Source organism: Muntiacus reevesi, chromosome 3 (genome assembly GCF_963930625.1).
Source record: "Muntiacus reevesi chromosome 3, mMunRee1.1, whole genome shotgun sequence".
In the NCBI taxonomy this organism is placed as follows: domain Eukaryota; kingdom Metazoa; phylum Chordata; class Mammalia; order Artiodactyla; family Cervidae; genus Muntiacus; species Muntiacus reevesi.
In genome coordinates, this window is record NC_089251.1 from 159,549,758 (window position 1) to 159,570,088 (window position 20,331).

A 20,331-nucleotide genomic window follows, 5' to 3' on the forward strand; every position below is an offset into this window, starting at 1 on the left:
AGTCAAGAGTATTTATTCACAAACTTGTTCATTCACCAAAAAGGAGCAGGATGTGTTGTTTTTATGACTCACAGACCCCTGGCTGATGCTGTTCTTAAAAAGACAACAATGTCGCTTCTAGGCTGCTGGTTTGGAAAGGGGCTCGGTTTAAATCACACAGTTTACTGTCTGAAGGGTAGAGACGGAATCTTGAATGCGATCTTCTTTAAGTTTCATTTTCTTCCCGAAAGAAAGGCAGGCCTCCAGCTGACCTGTTCTAGTTGAGATTTTTCTGGGTGCTCTCATTATCTTTTTTAAGGATTAAACTCAGCTCAGAACGTTGGGAATTTTCTAAGATTTCATTATACTTGGAAAGGAAATCCCCCCTGGGGAGGGTGAAAGGCAATGAGCAGACAGCCGTGTGTTGGTTTTCTGCAGAAGAATGGGTGTGGGGACTGTGTTTGTAACCGCTCGGCCAGAACCGCACTGGGGGCTGGAGTGGGTCCACCACTGAGGGGCAAGCAGGCCTGTGGCTGGAAGGTTGCAGACACAATCAGAGGCTTTAGGGCTCTCCTGTCCTCTGCTGTTGAAACTCATGAGCTGATTTTTTTTTAAGGAAAACAAAACTAACATGCAAGAAGATTAAAAAAAGAAACTGCTTTCTCCTATTTAAGTGATCCTCTTTCTTCTCTGCTCCTGTGGCCATGGACAGAAGATCCCAGCATGTTCAGTTGAGCCAAGGAAACACAGCACAGTTAGCTTGTGTCTTTTTTCCAATATATCAAGAAGTCTCTTTAGGTTTGGGGGAAATGACCCCTGATGATATGGTACAGAAGCTAAAGCGTTACATTTTTCAGGTTATATTTTAGGGGTTTCTCTGTACAAAGATGTCTTAGCATTCTGTGCTTGCCGACAGTTAGGTTCCCTTCTGATTTTGACTTCCCGTCAAGGCGGCAGTGTGGATGGGGTCTCTGCCGGGGTTGGACGGGGCAGGCGAGGGGCGGTCAGGCAGCGGGAGTGTTCCACCGTCGGAGGAGACCAAGATGCCCTCACGTTTGAGCTGCAGATCCTGAGAGAGACTGGGGGCGGGGGAGCCGAGGGTGCGTTTGAGAGCAGAGGCCAGGGGAGCACAAGTCAACCACCCAACAGGGAAGTTCCAAGGTCCGCAGCAGGCGGGACTCGCGGTGCCTTTTGAACACCCGACGTGGCGTGCAGCATGCGGTGTGTGGTGGCCGGGACGGAACTGCACAGGGGCACACACTTCCGCCCCGCCGGGCGCGAAGGCCGGGCTGGGGGTCGTCATGGATGTCCACCTTCATTTCCCTCCACCCGAGTGTGACCGCATGGCCCAGACCCCCTCCCAGTGAATCCTGACCGAGTCAGGAATCCTGAGCGCGGGCTGCCTGTTCGCCTCCGCAGCCCGAAGCTGGTGGGACGGGGACCCCGGCTGCAGCGGGTGAGGCTCCTCTGAGGACCCTGAGCTGCAGTGCAGGGTCAAGGGGACAGTCGTTAGCAGTCAGTCAGTCAGTTCAGTCGCTCAGTCATGTCCGACTCTTTGCGACCCCATGGACTGAAGCACGCCAGGCCTCCCTGTCCATCACCAACTCCTGGAGTTCACCCAAACTCATGTCCATTGAGTCAGTGATGCCATCCAACCAGCTCATCCTCTGTCGTCCCCTTCTCCTCCTGCCCTCAATCCCTCCCAGCATCAGGGTCTTTTCCAATGAGTCAGCTCTTTGCATCAGGTGGCCAAAGTATTGGAGTTTCAGCTTCAGCATCAATCCTTCCAATGAACACCCAGGACTGATTTCCTTTAGGATGGACTGGTTGGATCTCCTTGCAGTTCAAGGGACTCTCAAGAGTCTTCTCCAACACCACAGTTCAAAAGCATCAGTTCTTCAGCACTCAGCTTTCTTCACAGTCCAACTCTCACATCCATACATGACCACTGGAAAAACCATAGCCTTGACTAGACGGGTGTTTGTTGGCAAAGTAATGTCTGCTTTTTAATATGCTGTCTAAAATATATTACAGTGTTTTAAATGAATATTATATATGATCAGGGTGACACCCAAAAGCCAGCAGGCTGAGTTATGCCTGAGTTACGCTGTGGGTGGTATGGGGACAGAGTCCAGGAGTCCTTTCTGAAATGGCCCCCGTCTCTGCCTTCCTCGTTCCAGGAATAACCTGAGCCAGTGGGAGAAGGTGATCCGGGGCGAGGAGAGCGCCCTGGGGATCCTGGACACGCCAGAGGCCCAGGAGTCCTCGGAGAAGCTGCCCGTGAAGACCGATGACTGATGGCCCCCAGCAGGCCGTCCCACCTGGAGATGCTCATCCTGCTTCTTTGACTTTTCTTCCTTTTATTTTCGGGGGGAACCTACACCTGTTAACTGGGATGCAGACCTCTTCAAGAAGGACCACCAAGTGAACACGTCCAGCAGATGGCTCCCTGCCGCGTCCTCGACGGTGATCGGCCAGGCCTGGAGACGCGCTACCCAGAGACGCCTCTTGACTTGTTACCTGGCCTTTTCTGATGGGCTGCTAGGCAGAGGCCTTAATGGAGACGGAGCTTAGAAGGGGGTACTTTTTCCGCTGTATCTTTCTAGTGAGGGTTGAAGCGGTACTATGATGACACTACACTTTGGCTTCCACACCAGTGTTCCTTTCATGTTGTTGGCTATAAATAGGAGCTTTGACACGTTGCGCTTGTGGACGTTCATGTGTGACCTGGTAGTCGTTAGCGTGGATCGTGGCAGACAGCCTCAGCCCATGGCATCGAGCTGACAGAGCAAGACGCGTCTTTCTGCAATCATTGATGGAAAATAGTCAGACTTGGGTTCAGAGCCTCGTGAATTAAAAGTTAGGTGGACTAAAGCGTACTCTTCAAATTTATATAAAGGGCTTAGATGCATAAATTTAACACTAAAGGAAGTAGATTTTCTATCCTCTGGAGAAGAGATGCAGATATACATCATAATAAATCTAAGAACTCCAATATCAATTCTAAAGATGTTAAGAGAATTTTTTTTTCCTTTATTGTAGTCTTGGCAAATTTCCTAAACCCTTTACACAAAGAACAAAATAAAAGCAAGGCATACAAATGTTTTTCAGCGGACAAGTCTCATGGATGTAAAGTGTGAATTTTTAATTATGATGCTTTTATGTTTTCACTTGATGTCATTGCAAAATCTTAAACTCACATTCAAAAATGAAAGATTCATTCTACAGATTAATTAAGAGACCATACATTTATCTTAAAACCAATTAAACCATAAAATCTCAGCCTTCTGGAATCTTCTCTCCGACCTGCTGCGTTCCTCTCCCACGTCCTGCCCTTTTCTGCCCGATGATCTTTCAGAAGCTCTCTGCCTGCGGCAGGGTGGCCAGAGGACTCACCGTATCCGGGCCCATCTCTGCCCTTCCTGCTCTGCTCAAGGTCGGACATCCACAGGAAAGCGTGTGTCTGCAGAGTTGCTTCTGTATCAGTTTGGTAAGCTCATATTACTCTACAGTGTAAATGTTCTGAAAGAAGTCTACAGACTTTATAGTCAGCCCCTTCCTGCAGGGATGAGAAGGCAGTCACTTCTGCCGCCTATTAACGCTTCACCTCGGAAGCTGCTGGTCCTGACCTGAAGGAATTAGAGTCTCAGAAGTACTGAGCTGTCCCTGACAAGTGGCTTATCCACCATCCTCGTAGCAGGAAACTGATATATTACTCTTCATGAAATAAATTTTTTAAGAGATTATTTCACATATCCAATACTGTATACATTGTTGTTCATATGAGCTTGGTTTTTGCAAAAATTATTAAATCAGATGTTTCTAAGATATGGTTGGTTTGTAGCAGAGTTAGCTATACATAAACATCACTCTTATTTTAAAATTAACACTGTGTTCAGTTTCCTTACAGGCTTCTAACAGTGGCCATCTTCCTTACTTGGAGCTGCATTTGCCATTATAATTGTACAATATGAGATAAAATGAAATGACGGAGAGGATGCCACTGTGACTAGTGTCACACACACACACAGGGACGTGTGCAGCTGTGCACACGTGTACATGCATGTAGACACACACACGGGACAGAGAGGCAAACACATCTTTGAAAAGTCAAAATCAGCCCCATTCTTCAAAAACAGTGATTTTTTTCATGTGGAAAAATGTATATTGTTTAATATAAAGCTGACTATAAAAAGCCCTCTTTCACGTTAGTGTGTTGATAGAATTGAATTCTAAAATGTTGCATACGTCCAAACTTTCTGCATCCGAATGTTTGAAACTGGACCCACAAGACTTAATCAGGAGAGGGTCTTCGGTCATCTAACTGAACCTGGAGGCTGCATTGCAAGGGGGGAGGGAATATTATTTAAGGCTGCTGTGTTATTAATGAGATTTTAAAAGAATGTGTGAATTCTGCTTCTGGAAACAGAAAGCAGTCCTGCGGAGGGAAGCCTCTGGCTATTTTTGCATTTAAGGTTGCTGTTCTGACCCGATTAGTACAGAAAAGTCTCTTATTTCGACATAGCCAAGTGTGTTACATGATGTGACCTGTGCTTTGGACAGTAGTTTCCCAAAGAAGTGTTTGTGGATTTATTGGTTGGTTAATTTCCTGTGAATCATCATAATAGAAGCAAAGTTTGAACAGAGGACTTGTATTCTAGGTCAAGGACTGTATTCTAAGGTAGACTGTTAATACTGCTTCCATCAAGTGTAAGATCGACTTGGGTATCACAGATTCACCCAAGATGAAAGGTGCCTCGGACGCAGGGATGTTTAGTTAACAATCTGTTGTGGAAAACACACAGTTGGGAGTATTTTGTATTTCAGCAGATTTATTTAGCAGACACGCTTTTGAGTTCTGTCTTGTCTTTTCCCCAGATCTTTTCTTTGAAGGACAGATGGTTGTCATTGCGAAGTGCTTTGATGAGTTTCTCGTTAAGGTGGTATTTTATATTGGGCCAAAGTTCCCTGTTCAGTATAAATTTGGTAACCAGTTGTGTGTATATGTTGGATATTTAATTTTCAAAAATTTAATTGGTTTTCCTTTATAATAGAGAACAGTTTTATCATCAAATGCAATTGTTCCATCATCTTTCCAGAGATAGTGAATATATTTTTTACCTAGAAATTTTCTTGGAAATGCATGCTAACGATGACTTGAAATACTGAACCTGGACAGTGGAATAAAATTATAAAAAATGCAAGTATCTGGTTAATTAGTAGTTGGCTGTGATTTAATTACATGGAGAGTCTTAAATGCGGTTAACGTGGAAAGGAATCCTCAAATACAGCCCTTTTACTAGGGCAGGAATTGTGTGATCCATTTCCCAGCTTTAGTTTTTTCCAAGAAGCAGGTGAGACACCAGCCTTGGAGGAGAGACCGAGTTTTGAACGATTCACACACACTTGTCCTTCGTCCCGACTCTTCTCTCAGCGGAAAAGCATCTGGACAGACGGCCCCAGAGCTGCTGACTTGTTACCACAGAGACCAAAGCAGAGCTACTTCAGAACTGGGATTGTTCACTGTAGGTTTCCTCTACTTAGCATGCTTTTCAGATATTATGTTTATTTTATAGAGTCGACCTCTGTGAATTTTGCTTTCTCGGTATATTCAAGCACACTAGCTTATGCTTGTTCAAACACATGTAGACGCATAAATCCTCAGCTTCTCGGATTACTTGATAGATTTAGTTTCTAGTATCATGTTGCTGGTCTTTTAACCCAAAGAAAGGGTTGAGTCTTAGTAAGACTAAATGATTCCCCATGCCTTGGTCTGTGCCTTTGTTTTTAATACTGCGATTTTACTTCTTCTTTCATATATTCGTTGTTTTGCTTTTTTGCTTGACTGTACTTAAAAGCATTTCAAGGGATACGTCCACGGTTAATTTTATCAAGTTGAATTAATTAAGATCATTCTCTCCTTATGAGACTTCTATACGTTATTTCATTTTATTCAGTTCTCCTCCTCACCGTAACCAATGAATTGTTCAGACTCAGATTTTTTTGTTTGTTTGTTTTTTTAACAAGAATTTCCAAGAACTGTGACACCGATTGTGATGTGATTTTATTGGGTTTTTCAGGTACATACGCATGATTTAGATTTTGAAACTCACTTCTATCTTTATGTATTTCAACTGTGTTTGCTTTCTACACTTCACAGGTTTTATTCAGGGTTTCATTCTTTAAAAACGTACTCATTTAGTCGCTTTCAAGTATCCCTTCAATTGCCAGTGTTAATATGACTTAAAATCACTGTTAAATGTAAATTAACCAAGTATGCTGTGAGTGGTGGTTTCCCCAGGCTTGCCTGTGGCGCATGGCTGGCGTATTTTTACCTTTGCATAAGTATTTACTCTGATACACATTTTGCCAATTTCTTTAAACACTTAAGTTTAGACTGTGATACTCAGTGCACTGCTTACTCCTTTTTCTCTTTTTTCACTGGGTATTTTGATGGAAGCATTAGATACATTTATGCAATGATAAAAATAACAAAAAAAAAAAAAAAAGAGGGAGAAAGCAGCTTCGATGCTGCTCTCGTTCTAAATTTAAAAGATGGGACAAAGTGAAAGATGTCCATGTTTTCCAAGGAACACGTTTGAAACCCAAAGAAGCATCCCTGCCTTCACCTAAACTCCCAGCGTTTCCCTCCTCCGACCACCCTGGGAGCATGCAGACCCTCACGCGTCTGCCGGGCAAGGGTCAGTGTCACCCCAGGACCCAGCCGGAGACGTCCAGCCAGTCCAGGCCCCCAAGTAGAGCAGTCGGTCTGCACACGTCAAGTTGCGGCCAGTATTACTGAGGAACTGTCCGTTTTCTGAAGCTTAAGTGGAAAGCTGTCATTCCTGTTGCAAGCTAAGTTTTGAACGTGTGTGATCTCGTACCCTAGCCCACCTACAGCATCATCCTCTCTTGGGTGTTGCAGCTTTTGTTTTCTCTTTGGCGCCCAGTCCTGGGTCGTGTCTCAAATGTCCTAGGCAAATGACGCATGGGAACGTTCTCTTCCATATGATCCGCTGTATGGTGTATATTCTGTTATATTCACGTAGCGTGCACATTGAGCATAGACTTCATCACAGAAGGAGTTTCCACACAATGCCCCCACATTTTACCACGCCCACCCCAGTGACCCCCTGGAAAAAATGCGTATGCCCAAAACACTGTGAAACAGTGACCAAAATTTACAGAAATTCAGTATCCTGACTCTGAAAAGGTGACTTTTCTTTTTTTACAAGTCCTTATGAACAAAAGATCCTCTATCCCTGCTTCGTGAAGGCATCTGTAATCTCCTTGCTGACAGGAAGCTGCTGGAGTGACATGTGGTTTACATCGTATCAAACATACAAGGAATGCTCGCAATAATGCTGATTTTTAGATTCAATGGATCTGTATCCACAGTTTTAGTGGGCTCTCTTTTGGAAGGAGAAAGAATTTTGAGTTAACAATATCCAATTTCATTACAGTTAATGAGTTATAAATTTACAAATATTTTATACATCTGACATATGAAAACTTTGTAAAATGCACAAGTGCAATAACTTAAAGAGATCTTAACTTTGCATTTATAAATTATAAATATTGTACATGTGTGTAATTTTTTCATGTATTCATTTGCAGTCTTTGTATTTAAAAGAAATCTTTTCTGTTATGTTTGTATAATATAACAATAATCATTTATGATAAACTAGGCAAGTTGTAAATAAATTCATAATTCAAACAGCCAGTGTATATGCATATACAGGTGTTACATTGCAAAATCTTTGTTTTACCTACAAGCTTAGAGCGGCTAGAAACCTTTGTCGATATGTAACTATACATTTAAAGTATATATATATATATGTATGATACATGAAATATATGTAGAGATGTTCATAATTTTAATGGCTCTCCTTCGTTGTGAATAATTGAATACAGAATTTTTAAAATATTACCTTTCACGTTTATTGTTTGTTCTCATGTATGGGGAAGGTCAGAGACATTTTGTGCATTGAGGATGAAGTGCAAGGCTTCCTAAAGTTCATATGCAAACACCCCAGGCCTTGTTTGCAGAGGAGACATCAAGTTCACATTGGAGCAACTTGGTGCATTTGCTTCAACCATTTTCTAGCAGCAAGGATGAGGCAACATAAAATGTTACATTTTTACAAGACGATTTATTAACCCCATTGTACAATCTTAAATGTTGGAAGACAGACTGGGGAAAGTAGTCTTTCAGAAAGACAGTTTCAGATTACAGAACTCCTGACCCTGAGTGCCCGGTGCCACGGCTGGCTCCTGAATCAGACCCCTGCCGGCGGAGTTCCCAGGAGCAGTCCAAGGTCACGTGGCTAAGAGCGGGAAGGACTCCATGGGGCGGGCATGTTTACGAGTAAGTGGTGGGATTCTTTCTGCTAGTAAAGAAAATGTTCTTGGCTAAATTCTCATCATCTGTAAACCCCGATGAGTATCCTCCTGGCTTCGTCTTTAAACTCTGCTTAAAGAAATTGTGTTTATTTGGCTCTTTCTGCTTGCCATCAGGTGAGCAGGCAAATGATAAATACTTAAGACCAGAAAGTTGGAGTTGAATTGTATCCCAAGACCCTCTTTAACTAAAAGTATACTTACTAATATACTAACTAAAGGCATACCTTTGGGAGTAAATGAAATAAATGTTTCGTGGAATAAAGACCTGTTGCTTTGTTGAACGTGTGTGTCCACAGCCTTGTTAATGAGAGGACCACAGAAGGCCCGCCAACGCGCCGAGCCCTCTGCACACCAGACTCCTGCGGACGCCGTGCTGTCTGCGTGCACGGCGCCGTGCATGTTGTAGACAGGGTTTTTGTTCAATATCTGTTTCCTGTGAAATTGTATCAGATGTTTGCTGTGTGAAAAATAAATCTCGTGTGCTAATACGTCCATCAACTCATCTAGCGACTGAGCTTGCTGATTCGTTCTCTGTGAAACTGGTCTGAATGTGAGTCCGTATCTTCCTTACGCAGGTTTGACTTTGCCATCAACCTTACTCTTACCAAGAGCTATTTCCTAACACCAGAGGAACCCTGAGAAAGCAACGCCATCACACACGGATTCAGCAAGTGGGATTGGGCACCTGATCTGCGGTGGGGAGGGGGCGGGGGGTGCCGCATTGGGGCCAGGGCAGGGAAGGGGGCTGAGAGCCGGCTGCACCCGCGTCATCCCACCCTAAGGCCTCTGCCACCTTGAGCAAACTCTGCGCCCTTGTTCCTTCTGGTGGGGACTGTCCTCAGAGGCCCAGTTCTGGGAGAGACAAAAGGGAAATTATTTATTGACCTGAGAATCTCACGTATTAACAAGACACTTAATTTTCTTTCTTTTACTAAGTTTTATGGGAGTTTAGTTGCTTTACAACGTTGCATTAGTTTGTCTTACAGCAGTGAGTCCGTTATCCATGTAGGTACAGCCTCTCTGTTTTAGATTCTTTTCCCATGTAGGTCACTGCAGAGCATTGAGCAGAGTTCCCTGCGCTGTGTTATCACTAGTCATCTCTTTTGTGTATAATATCAACAATGTTTGTACGTCAATCGCAGATTCCCCATCCGCCCCACCTCCTCCTCGACATCCGTGTCTCTGTTTCTGTTTTGCAAATGAGATCATCTATACCGTGTTTCTAGATTCCACACACGAGTTAACACACGATACTTGTATTTCTCAGTCTGACTTTCTTCACTCTGTATGACAGTCTCTAGATGCATTCATGTCTCTGTAAAGGACTGTCACGTTTCTGGTTATGGCTGAGTAATAAGACAGTTTCTTAAAATCTTCCAAATAATATACAATGAGCTGCTTCTCCCACGAGGACACCGAGCCTGATGGAACTGAAGCTGACAGAAGCCTGTTCCTGCATCCATCCCCCCTCCAGCCCCTCAACCATCATCACAAAATTGGGAGCCCCCCACCCACTGCACCTCGGGTTGAGATTTTTCCTTGATGCTGGGGAGAAAAGGGAAAGTGACTAGGAAATAAAAGCAGGCATTGATTTGAAACATCAACTTCCAAATGCTTATTTGGTAATTGTACACATTCAGATAATACCATTTCAGTCATGCCATTTCAGTCATGTCCAACTCTTTGCAACCCTACAGACTGTAGCCCACCAGGCTCCTCTGTCCATGGGATTCTCCAGGCAAAAATACTAGAATGGATTACCATTTCATTCTCCAGAGGATCTTCCCAACCCAGGGATTGAACCCAGGTCTCCCGCATTGCATGCAGATTCTTTACCAGCTGAGCCACAAGGGAAGCCCTCCTTGTTGACATCTGTGTTATTAAATAGGTAGAATTCTTGCTCAGAATGATATTTATAGAACATAGTAAATGCTAAGTTATCAAAAACAAGTCAAACATTTTAACATACAGAATGGCCAAGATGCATGAATATATTAGTATATATTAAGAAAATAGCATTTACCTGATTAACATTGCATTAACTAGAGGCCAAGCCTCAAAACACCTGTTTCCTAAGTCTTCCTGGTAACTGAATTTTGTGTGTGTGACACCATGACTGTTGAAGTTTGGCCTTAAGGGTCATTGGTTCGACATTCCATAGCAACTCAACAGCACTGGCTTGCCATGTCTGAAAGATAGTCATCCAAGTTCGCATCGCTCCAGGAAAGAGGGCATGTTCCCATGACACAAACCAGACCACTGACTGACTGCTCCGATGGCCAGAGAGTTTTATCTAAAGTTGTCCTGGAAACCGTAACTTTTTATTAATAGTTTCTATTTCAAGAAACTATTTCTGTAGTTGCGGCCACAGGGATAAACCCACTTCCTCTTTTATTGGACCACCTTTCAATTATTTGAAGAAAGCTACCCCGCTTCCTTGGGCTTCTCAGGTGGTGTTAGTGCTAAAGAACTCATCTGCCAATGCAAGAGATGTAAGAGATGTGGGCTTGATCCCTGGGTCAGGAAGATCCCCTGGAGGAGGGCACGTCACCCCACTCCAGTATTCTTGCCTGGAGAATCCCATGGGCAGATAGCCTGGTGGGCTGCAGTCCATACAGTCGCAAAGAGGGGACAGAACTGAAGCGATTTAGGTGCACACCTCTTGCCTCTTCATGCTTAACCTAGTCTGATGTTTTTGAAAAATATAGCTTGGCTTAGGAGCCCATGCAGTTCTCAACATCTCGGTAGATGTTTGCCAGCGGCCTCCTGCTTTCCAGAGAATAAATTGTCGGGTTCATGAGTTGGCTCTCTGGGCGCATCTCCTACACCTCCCGTCTCCGTAGCTCAGTCACGTGGGACACACACCTGTTCTAGGAGACCCTCCCCACGTACTTTTTCTCTAGGGAACAACCTTCTTCTGTCTCATGCTTAGCGCGTCCTTAGAGGCTCCAAAGTTCCCTCCTCTGTTCAAGAATCTCTATTCCTCCCGCCCGGGGACCGCCCCCGCCCGGTCCCCCACCCCGCCCCGCCTAGGGACACGCCCCTCTCGGTCCTCCCTCCCGGGACCCGCCCCCTCCTGACTGTGCTCCCTCAAGACAGGAATTCACACCGCGCCAAGACAGAAGTAACAGAGGTTGACATATGTTGGGTGCTTACTATCTGCCTGGCCCTCCAGATACTACTTGTATTAACTCAACCCTTGACAATTCTATAAATTATTCATGTTATTGTACCCTATTTAAAGATGGGGAAAATGAAACCCAAAGAAGTTGAAACAGCTAGTCAGAGAGAAAGCAGCTGGTCAAGTCAAGGTGCAGAGACCCCCACAGAGGCACCTGATGCTCTGGGTGCGCCTGGCTTCACTGCCTGCGGGTGAAGGGCGCCTCGTGATTAATACAGACGCATGGAACCTTCCAGACGTCAGGGACGGCCCAGCCCCTGAGCATGTGGTGCTTCTTACGTGACCTCCCTTCCTACCTTTTCCTGGCGAGGGCTGGAAACCAGGATTCAAGGGAGGAAACAGCACACAGCTGTTCAGTTTCACAATCACGTTTGGAATTTCTGATGAGAGAAAGGCTTTTACCGGTGTTTATAAGCTGACAATCTGACTGCAGTGAGATGCTTTCAGATTGTTCTGCCCCGGTCCTGAGGGTCGCCTGGACAGAGGAGGAAGGACTGTGGAGAAGAAAGCAACCTGGGTGTCAGCCTGCTGTCTCCAAGCAGGTCCCGACCTCCCCTCCGCCAAGTGAGGACCCGCGGGTGGGAGCCATGCCAGATCGGTTCTGTGCAACCTAATCAACAGGACCCTGGGGCCCACTTTTCTCCTCGAGGTCGGAGAGTGTGGTGCGTGATACCGTCAAAGCCTTGGACCAGGCTGCGGGGAGGGGAGGTGGGGCGCTGGCTGCCTGAGTGGTGGGGTGCACGCAGCCCCCGGCCCCGCTTTTAACATGCATGGTCCATCTGAGTCACCCCGGGCACCTTAGTCAGGGTTCCCCAGAGAAACAGAACCCATGGGACATACACGTACGCAGTACATATACATGCGTGTATGTACGCATGTGTTATGAATATATCCCACTGGCTCTGTTTCTGCGTAGAACCTTAACACATGCACAGACACACACACACACACACACACAAAGCATTTATTACAAGGAATTGGCTCATGCGATTCAGGAGGCTAAGTCTCACCATCCACAGGGGAAGCCAGGAAAGCTGGTGGTTTCACTTCTAAATTCTAGCCTGAGTCCTACGACCCCAGAACCAGGAGCAGCGACAGTGTCAGCCTCAGCCCAGGGCCAGGAGAAGACGAGCGTCCCAGCCCACAGTCGGGCAGAGACAGCAAGCCCCCTCCTCTCCTGCCTTCTGTCCAGGGCACCTGCTGCAGCTTGCAGGGGGCCATCTCCACCCGGAGGGGCATCCACTTGGCTCTGCTCTGGTTCAAAGGCTCATCTGACCAAGCAACAGGTGCCCAGATGAGAGCCAAGGCTACAGCCGGGCCAGACATCGGGGCCCCGCAGCTCGGTCATTGACACAGAACACAGACGTCACGGCAAGACAGGCTTTCTTCTATCAGAGCGCTCCTGTTCTCCAGCTAACCGAGTCCTCCGGGGAGCTCTGCTCTTTGTGGGCGTGCCGTCTTTCAGTTCGGCTCTCTCGCGAGCCTCCAGCAGGCTCTGCAGGATCCAGCCAGCCAGCGCCCCTGCTGCAGAGGCTCTGGTCAGCGGTGCTGACGCTCGGGCACGGGGCCAGCTTCTCTGTCACTTCTTCGGCTGCGGCGAATGCCGACCACGAGTCTGGCTCCGCTCCAGGCACTGGGCGTCCAGCCGTGAATGGAAGCGAGAGAAACACTGCTTTCCAGGCGCGTACTGTATATCCAAGTGTGGGAAGAAAGCCTGTCAGGACCTGACCTGTCAGCTGGGAATAGCAGTGATGGAGACGAACAGGGTGGGGGTTGAGGAAGGGGGTGTAATCTCTAACGGGACGGCCTTTAAGCAGATCTCTGATTCCTGGTGGCTCAGACGGTAAAGAGCCTGCCTGCAAAGTGGGAGATTCAGGTTCGATCCCTGGGTTGGGAAGATGCCCTGGAGAAGGAAATAGCAACCCACTCCAGTGACTTAGCAGCAGCAGCCAGTGTTCTTGCCTGGACAGTTCCATGGGTGGAGGAGCCTGGTGGGCTATGGTCCATGGGGACCCAGAGAGTTGGACATGACTGAGCAACTAACGCTTTTAACTGATCAAATGGCCCAGGGGTAGGGAACGGCTTCTTAGATATGACACAAAAGCTTTTGGTGACAAAAACAGATAAATCAAACTTCACTAACACCACAAATATTTGTGCTTCAAAGGACGTTGTTAAGAAACTGAAAGAAAAAAAAATCCCCCAAAATAGATGACAATGGTTGCAAATCATAGATGTGATAAGGGACTTGTGTCCAAAATATAGAAAGAACTCTTTTAACAACAAAATGACAACCCGATTTTAAAATGGACAAAATGGCCATCTATGAATGGCCCTTTCTCCAAAGAAGACGCCCCAGTGGCCAATAAGCATGTGTGGAGGTGTTCCACTTCATTCGTTATCAGGGAAATACAAGCCACAACCACAACAGCACCCAGCGTCATCCCCACTGCCAGAGCTGAAATTAAAGAGATGGACAGTGAAAAGTAGTTTTTGGCAGAGGCGGTGGAAAACTGCATCCCTCACACGCTGCTTCTGGAATGTAAATCGGTGTCGCCACTTCGGAGAACAGTTTGGTCATTTCTCAAGATATTAGAGTTTCCATGTAACTCAGCTATTCCTCCCCTAGCTACGTATTCAGGAAGAATAAACACATATTCATGCAATACCTAATTCACAGCTGTTCACAGCAACATTGTTCAAAAAGTGGAAACAAACCCAAGGTCTGTTGACTGGTGAGTGGATACTCAGTGGGGGTTCACCCACATCACGGAATGTCATTCAATCAGGAAAGGGAATGCAGTGCTGAAGCCTGCTACAGAGTGGGTGAAACCCTGAAAACATAATGCTCAGTGAAAGGACCCAGTCACAAAGGGCCACACACAATATGATTCCATTCATATAAAATGTTCAGAGGAGGCGGATTCTTAGAGACAGAAAAACAGATCAGTGGTTGCCAGAGGCTGGGGATGATGAAGATGGAGAATGATGCTAGAAAAGCAGGGGGTTCCTTCCAGTGATGACGAAAACTGTCCTCAGAGCAGACAATGGTGATGTCCGCGCCATTCTGGGAAACTAAACCACCAGACTGTGAGTATCCATAGACACTTGAAGGGAGGAAATCTTAGGGCATGTTAATTGTATTTCAGTAAGACTTATGGAAAAGAATGCATGCTGATTATATTACATTGGATAAAGAAAAATCCTTGAGTCCACAGTGATCCTCAAAACAAAAAGAAGGAATAAATCCACTAGGCAGTTTTGGAGGTGACTACCATCTCAAGTCCTTTCTTCAAGAGAGTCCATTAGAGCTAAGGAATAAAGTGTTTACTCTTAGGAGATCAGATTCCAGCTTAGGGCTTCCCAGGCAAGCTAGTGGTAAAGAACCTGCCTGCCAATGCAGGAAACACAAGAGACATGGGTTTGACCCTCGGGTCGGAGAGATCCTCTGGAGTGGTAAAAGGCACCCCACTGCAGTATTCTGGCCTGGAGCATCCCACGGACAGAGGAGTCTGGCGGGCTGCAGTCCGTGGGCTCGCAAAGAGTCGGACACGCCTGAGCGACTGAGCAGAGGGCACACATCCCAGTTTGATGAGCGAAGGCCCTGACTTTCAGAACAATAGCAGACCACTGTGGATGACACGACGGTAGAAATAACCACCCCCGCCCCCGAGCTAATTGATTCAGGCAGGAGCATCCCTGGAGGAGAAGGATTCATAGAAACAGGGCAGCTTCATGACTTCTAAGTACCACTTTGAAGCATCCTTGCTGGTCATAAAAGGGAGAGAGACCACTATAGTGACAAGATATTGTGGCCACCCCTCCATGGAGAGATCAGGTTTCACCTTACCAACAGTGGGAAGGAGTGGTCAGCACCCGTGAAGGAGCCTTGTCAAGCTGTTTGACTTAAATATACTCAGGCCTTAGATCATCTCCAAAGGCCTCAGGCTTCCCTGGTGGTTCAGAGGGTAAAGAGTCTGCCTGCAATGCAGACCTGGGTTCGATCCCTGGGTCGGAAAGATCCCCTGGAAAAGGAAATGGAAACCCACTCCAGTATTCTTGCCTGCAGAATCCCCATGGACAGAGGAGCCTGGCGGGCTATAGTCCATGAGTCGCAAAGAGTCAGACATGACTGCGTGACTTCACTTTCACATTTTTTGTAGATGTGAGACAGACAGGCCGGGACCACCGCAGCACAAAAGAAATAACCGGGCAAGACCTCAAAGCAGACGGTGCGTGAGACAGCTGGCCTGGCCTCAAAATGTCACTGTCACTAAAAAATGGAAAGGTGTGACTATTTCAGTGAAAAACACACAACTCCGTGACTAAACTGGAAACCATCAAATTGCACATGTCATATGGGTGAATAGCACGCTATGAAAATTGTATATCAAAGCTTTTTAGAGAAAGGGGTAGCAGATAAAAGTATGGATTCTTGTTTGAAAATACTCCTATGGATGAAATTTCGTGGATGATTACGAAAAACTGAACATTGGGCTAGGTATCAGCAGGTGGTTAAGAAGGACTGACTTTTCTTTGGTGTAAGAGTGGTCTGGGTTACGGGCGAGAGTCTCCTTCATAATAATCAGGAGACTCAAGCCCAGGTATTCAGAGCTAAAGACTCCTGATGCCTAATACCGATTCTCAAAAGTGTCCGCAAAAAGGGTGGAGAGACAAAATGAGTGAGTCAAAATGTTAATACTTGAATCTGGGTAGTTGCTCATTCTACTGTTCTTTTGTTGTTTTTATTTAAAGAAGTAGTACATGGTACATTTAGGGGGCCTGAGTTTACCCAACAGTACAGGTGTATAAAAATGATAATTTTCAAAACTCAGGTCTGACTTATCACTCCTCCTGCCAACTGGTGGGCGCTTCGCCCCATTTATCACGGTGACCTCCTCAAGGTCACGTGAGAGCCCCCGGGTCCAGGTGCGGGGCGGCCTCTCTCTGGGCCCCACCCCGGGTCCTGAGGCTGTGACCTTGTCCAGGGCAGCTCGAGTGAGCCACGTCCTGAGATGGGGTCCACCCTGGACATCTGGGGGTCCGCCCTGATGGCTGATCTCTGGACGCTATGAGAGCCGAGGTGCCCCTGGAGGAATCCCACCCAAGTCTGTCCAAGCTCTGGACCCTCTTTCTCTTCCTGTTCTACTCACCCCCTACCCCCCAAAAGCTCTTTGCTTTTCTTCTCCCCTGAGCACACTTCCTCCAATGTAATGAGGTTTCCAAAACAAACAAGAAAGGAGAGTGACTCCAAACAAGGTAGCTCTCCGCCCACATCACGAACCTCCCCCAGAACTGCAGAACGCAGAGCACAGATTCTAGACTGTAAATCACCCTGCAATACCCCCCACCCCCAGCCCCCAAAACAGAGAAACAGCTGTGGGTGCCAGGCCACTTAATGACAGAGACACTTGACAAAAGAAGTTCATTCAGCATTTCTCAAAGCATGCTGCATAGTCAGAGTGGTGCCTCAAGGTAAAGAAAGTCTGTGATGAACTAACTTTGCTGGAAGGAAAGAATGGGTGGAGACACCCCTGCTCCTCCAGGCATGGAGCCTCGATTCTCTTCAGCATCGTCTCAGACCGTCATCTGCATCTTGCGCAGGGCGGAGAAGGCGGCGGACAGGGGCGGGGCGGTCCAGGGCCCACTGCGACCGGGAGCCCAGGGCTCTGCACCCTCCAGGCAGGCGGGTGACAACCTGGGTCCCTGGATGCACGGGCGCACCTGGAACCAGGGCCCACTGCGGCCGCGAGCCCAGGGCTCTGCACCCTCCAGGCAGGCGGGTGACAACCTGGGTCCTGACTCCGTCTCATCTTTAAAGCATCACTTGGACATGTTTCTTCTTCTATTGCCGTAAGCTCTGGCTTGATTTCTTATGAGATTAGCAGTGTCCCCCCAGCTTCCTCTGCCACTTTGCTGGGAAAATGCCCACTGGAGAGACAGAAGGCAGAGCTGACCCTTCTGCACAGATGCCTGATCGCCTTGCTGAGTGGGAGGCCTTCCCGCTCGGAAACACGGAGGAGACCCTGCAGGTTCACAAGCTCATCAAACAGGCAAGAGCTGCCGGTTCCCAGAGGGGCCATCACCACGCGCTCTGGGTTTGTGTTCGGCGACCCTCAGGCTGCCCATGACTGTTTTTCAAGGTGGGCGACTCTTTACCCCAGAGAAACACCAGCGATGCAAAGGGTGGGTGAGAAACGGGCTGTGTAGGGAGACGGCCGATGGCGTGCTTTCTGCAGCGACAGGGACTGTCTATCCCTGGTCCGCCTGTGTCCCTTCGGAGGGTCCGTGGACCTCTCAGACGTGTACAGTATCGTGGAATCAAATGACCCCCAAGCAGTAGGTTTCCAAGCTTCCCTTCTCCTCGGGCTGTTCCTTAACCGCGCTCCCATCTCTCGCATCCTACAAGCCGTCACACCCAGAGCAGCAACCCTCTACAGCCCTGCTCTGACTCCCTCCTTAGTGCCGGATTCGGGCTCCTCGTCTGCCTGGAAGGAGCCTCATCCCTCCCCCAACCCGTTCTGCTCCTGAAGCCAGAAGCCTCTTCCTCTGGCTCTGGGGGCCACACATGGGGTCTCAGGCCGAGCGTCACCTCCCTCTGGGGCAGATTCCCAGGAAGTGAGGCCACGAGTGGAAGGAAGCTGCTGGGCCGCTGACCTTAGCAGGATGGCGTGGTCTGTGCCCGCCGGGATCACTCACTTCTAAAAATAAATTTCTTTCAGTTATACTGGGATATGATGGACATTTAGCACCGTGTACGTTTAAGGTGGGAGAAGGCAATGGCATCCCACTCCAGCACTCTTGCCTGGAAAATCCCATGGACATGGGAGCCTGGTGGGCTGCAGTCCATGGGGTCACAGAGAGTCGGGCACGACTGAGTGACTTCACTTTCACTTTTCACTTTCACGCATTGGAGAAGGAAATGGCAACCCACTCCAGTGTTCTTGCCTGGAGAATCCCAGGGACAGGGGAGCCAGGTGGGCTGACATTTATGGGATCACACAGAGTCCGACACGACTGAAGTGACTTAGCAGCAGCAGCAGGTTTAAGGTGGCCAAAGTATTGGAGTTTCAGCTTCAGCATCAGTCCTTCCAATGAACACCCAGGACTGATCTCCTTTAGGATGGACTGGTTTGATCTCTTTGCAGTCCAAGGGACTCTCCCGAGTCTTCTTCCAACACCACAGTTCAAAAGCATCAATTTTTCAGCGCTCAGCTTTCCTTATAGTCCAACTCTCACATCCATACATGAATACTGGAAAAACCATAGCCTTGACTGGACGGACCTTTGTTGGCAAAGTAATGTCTCTGCTTCTTAATGTGCTATCCTGATGCGTAAAGCTGACTCATTTGAAAAGACCCTGATGCTGGGAAAGATTGAAGGCAGGAGAAGTAGGGGATGACAGAGGATGAGATGGTTGGATGGCATCACCGACTCAATGGACATGAGTTTGGGTAAACTCTGGGAGTTGGAGATGGACAGATGGAGGCCTGGCGTGCTGCAGTCCATGGGGTCACAAAGAGTTGGACACGACTGAGTGACTGAACTGAACTGAGGTTTAAGGTGCACAGCACATCCATTTTCCAACGTTTTGGGGTCTTGTAGTCACTTTGTCCTCAAGTATCGCTTAAAAATAAAGTGATACTGCAGAAACGCACCCCTAGGGCAGAGACGGTGCTGCATGTGAGAAGTGTGAGAAGGCGTTGATCATGCAGACAGGACTGGGCCTCAGCCCCTGGTTACAGGAGACCTCGGTGGGAACCCTGAGGTTCCCACATTAGCCCACCCTGGGCAGGGGGTCCTCTGTCCCACACCCAGCGATGCTCTCTGCCCAAAATCTGTTCCCTTAATAGATGTGGGGTGCCTTTGCCTCAGAGAGGTGCAGAGTCACAGCAAAAGTTTGCTTTAATATACTTTTAAGACTGGAAAAACAAGAGTACATGTATTTTCCTATAGAAATATTCCATGAGATGGGGGAGGGGAGGAGGGTGAAGAAGAGAGCGGTGGGGGTGGAGGGGAAGACCCACCAGAGGGGTGGGGTGGGCACCCCAGAAAGGCGGGGTCTTGATTGAATTCATGAATGTTTAAAAGAACACATTCAAAAGCGCATACGAAATATGCTTATGGAACTCAGTTCACTGGAATATGTCAATATTAGATTCAACACAGGCTGAAAGAAAAATCCTTATCGTGTGATACATTAATTGCATGGTGAAAAACATTAAAAATAAGCCTATTTTTAAAAGCCCTTTTGTGTTAGTATTTAGCCAGAATGTTATTTGAGAGTGTGCAATGTCTTATTCGGGTTTCCCCTGTGGCTCAGCCGGTATAGAGAAAGCTGAGCTCCCAAGAACTGATGTTTTTGAGCTGTGGTGTTGGAGAAGACTCTTGAGAGTCCCTTCGGACTGTTAGGAGATCCAACCAGTCCATCCTAAAGGAAATCAGTCCTGAATATTCATTGGAAGGACTGATGCTGAAGCTGAAGCTCCAATACTTTGGCCACCTGATGCAAAGAACTGACTCATTGGAAAAGACCCTGATGCTGGGAAAGATTGAAGGCAGGAGGAGAAGGGGACGACAGAGGATGAGATGGTTGGATGGCATCACCGACTCGATGGACATGAGTTTGAGCAAGCTCCAGGAGTTGGTGATGGACGGGGAAGCCAGGCGTGTTGCAGTCCATGGGGTCGCAAAGAGTCCGACACGACTGAGGGACTGAAGTGACTGAACTAACAATCTCTTATTCAAGGCCGCCGGGCGCGCAGCGC

The 20,331-nt window shown here is 47.3% G+C and overlaps 1 protein-coding gene across 2 annotated transcripts in view; it reads left to right on the plus strand.

The window, feature by feature from the left end:
* PDE10A (phosphodiesterase 10A) overlaps nt 1-8,876 on the plus strand; it is a 552,081-nt gene extending 543,205 nt beyond the window's left edge. For both annotated transcript variants that reach the window (XM_065931006.1, XM_065931005.1), the window contains one exon: nt 2,160-8,876. In XM_065931006.1, the coding sequence (XP_065787078.1) occupies nt 2,160-2,277 (118 nt within the window). In that variant the 3' untranslated portion in view covers nt 2,278-8,876. The remainder of the gene's footprint in view (nt 1-2,159) is intronic.
* The last annotated feature ends 11,455 nt before the right edge of the window (nt 8,877-20,331 follow it).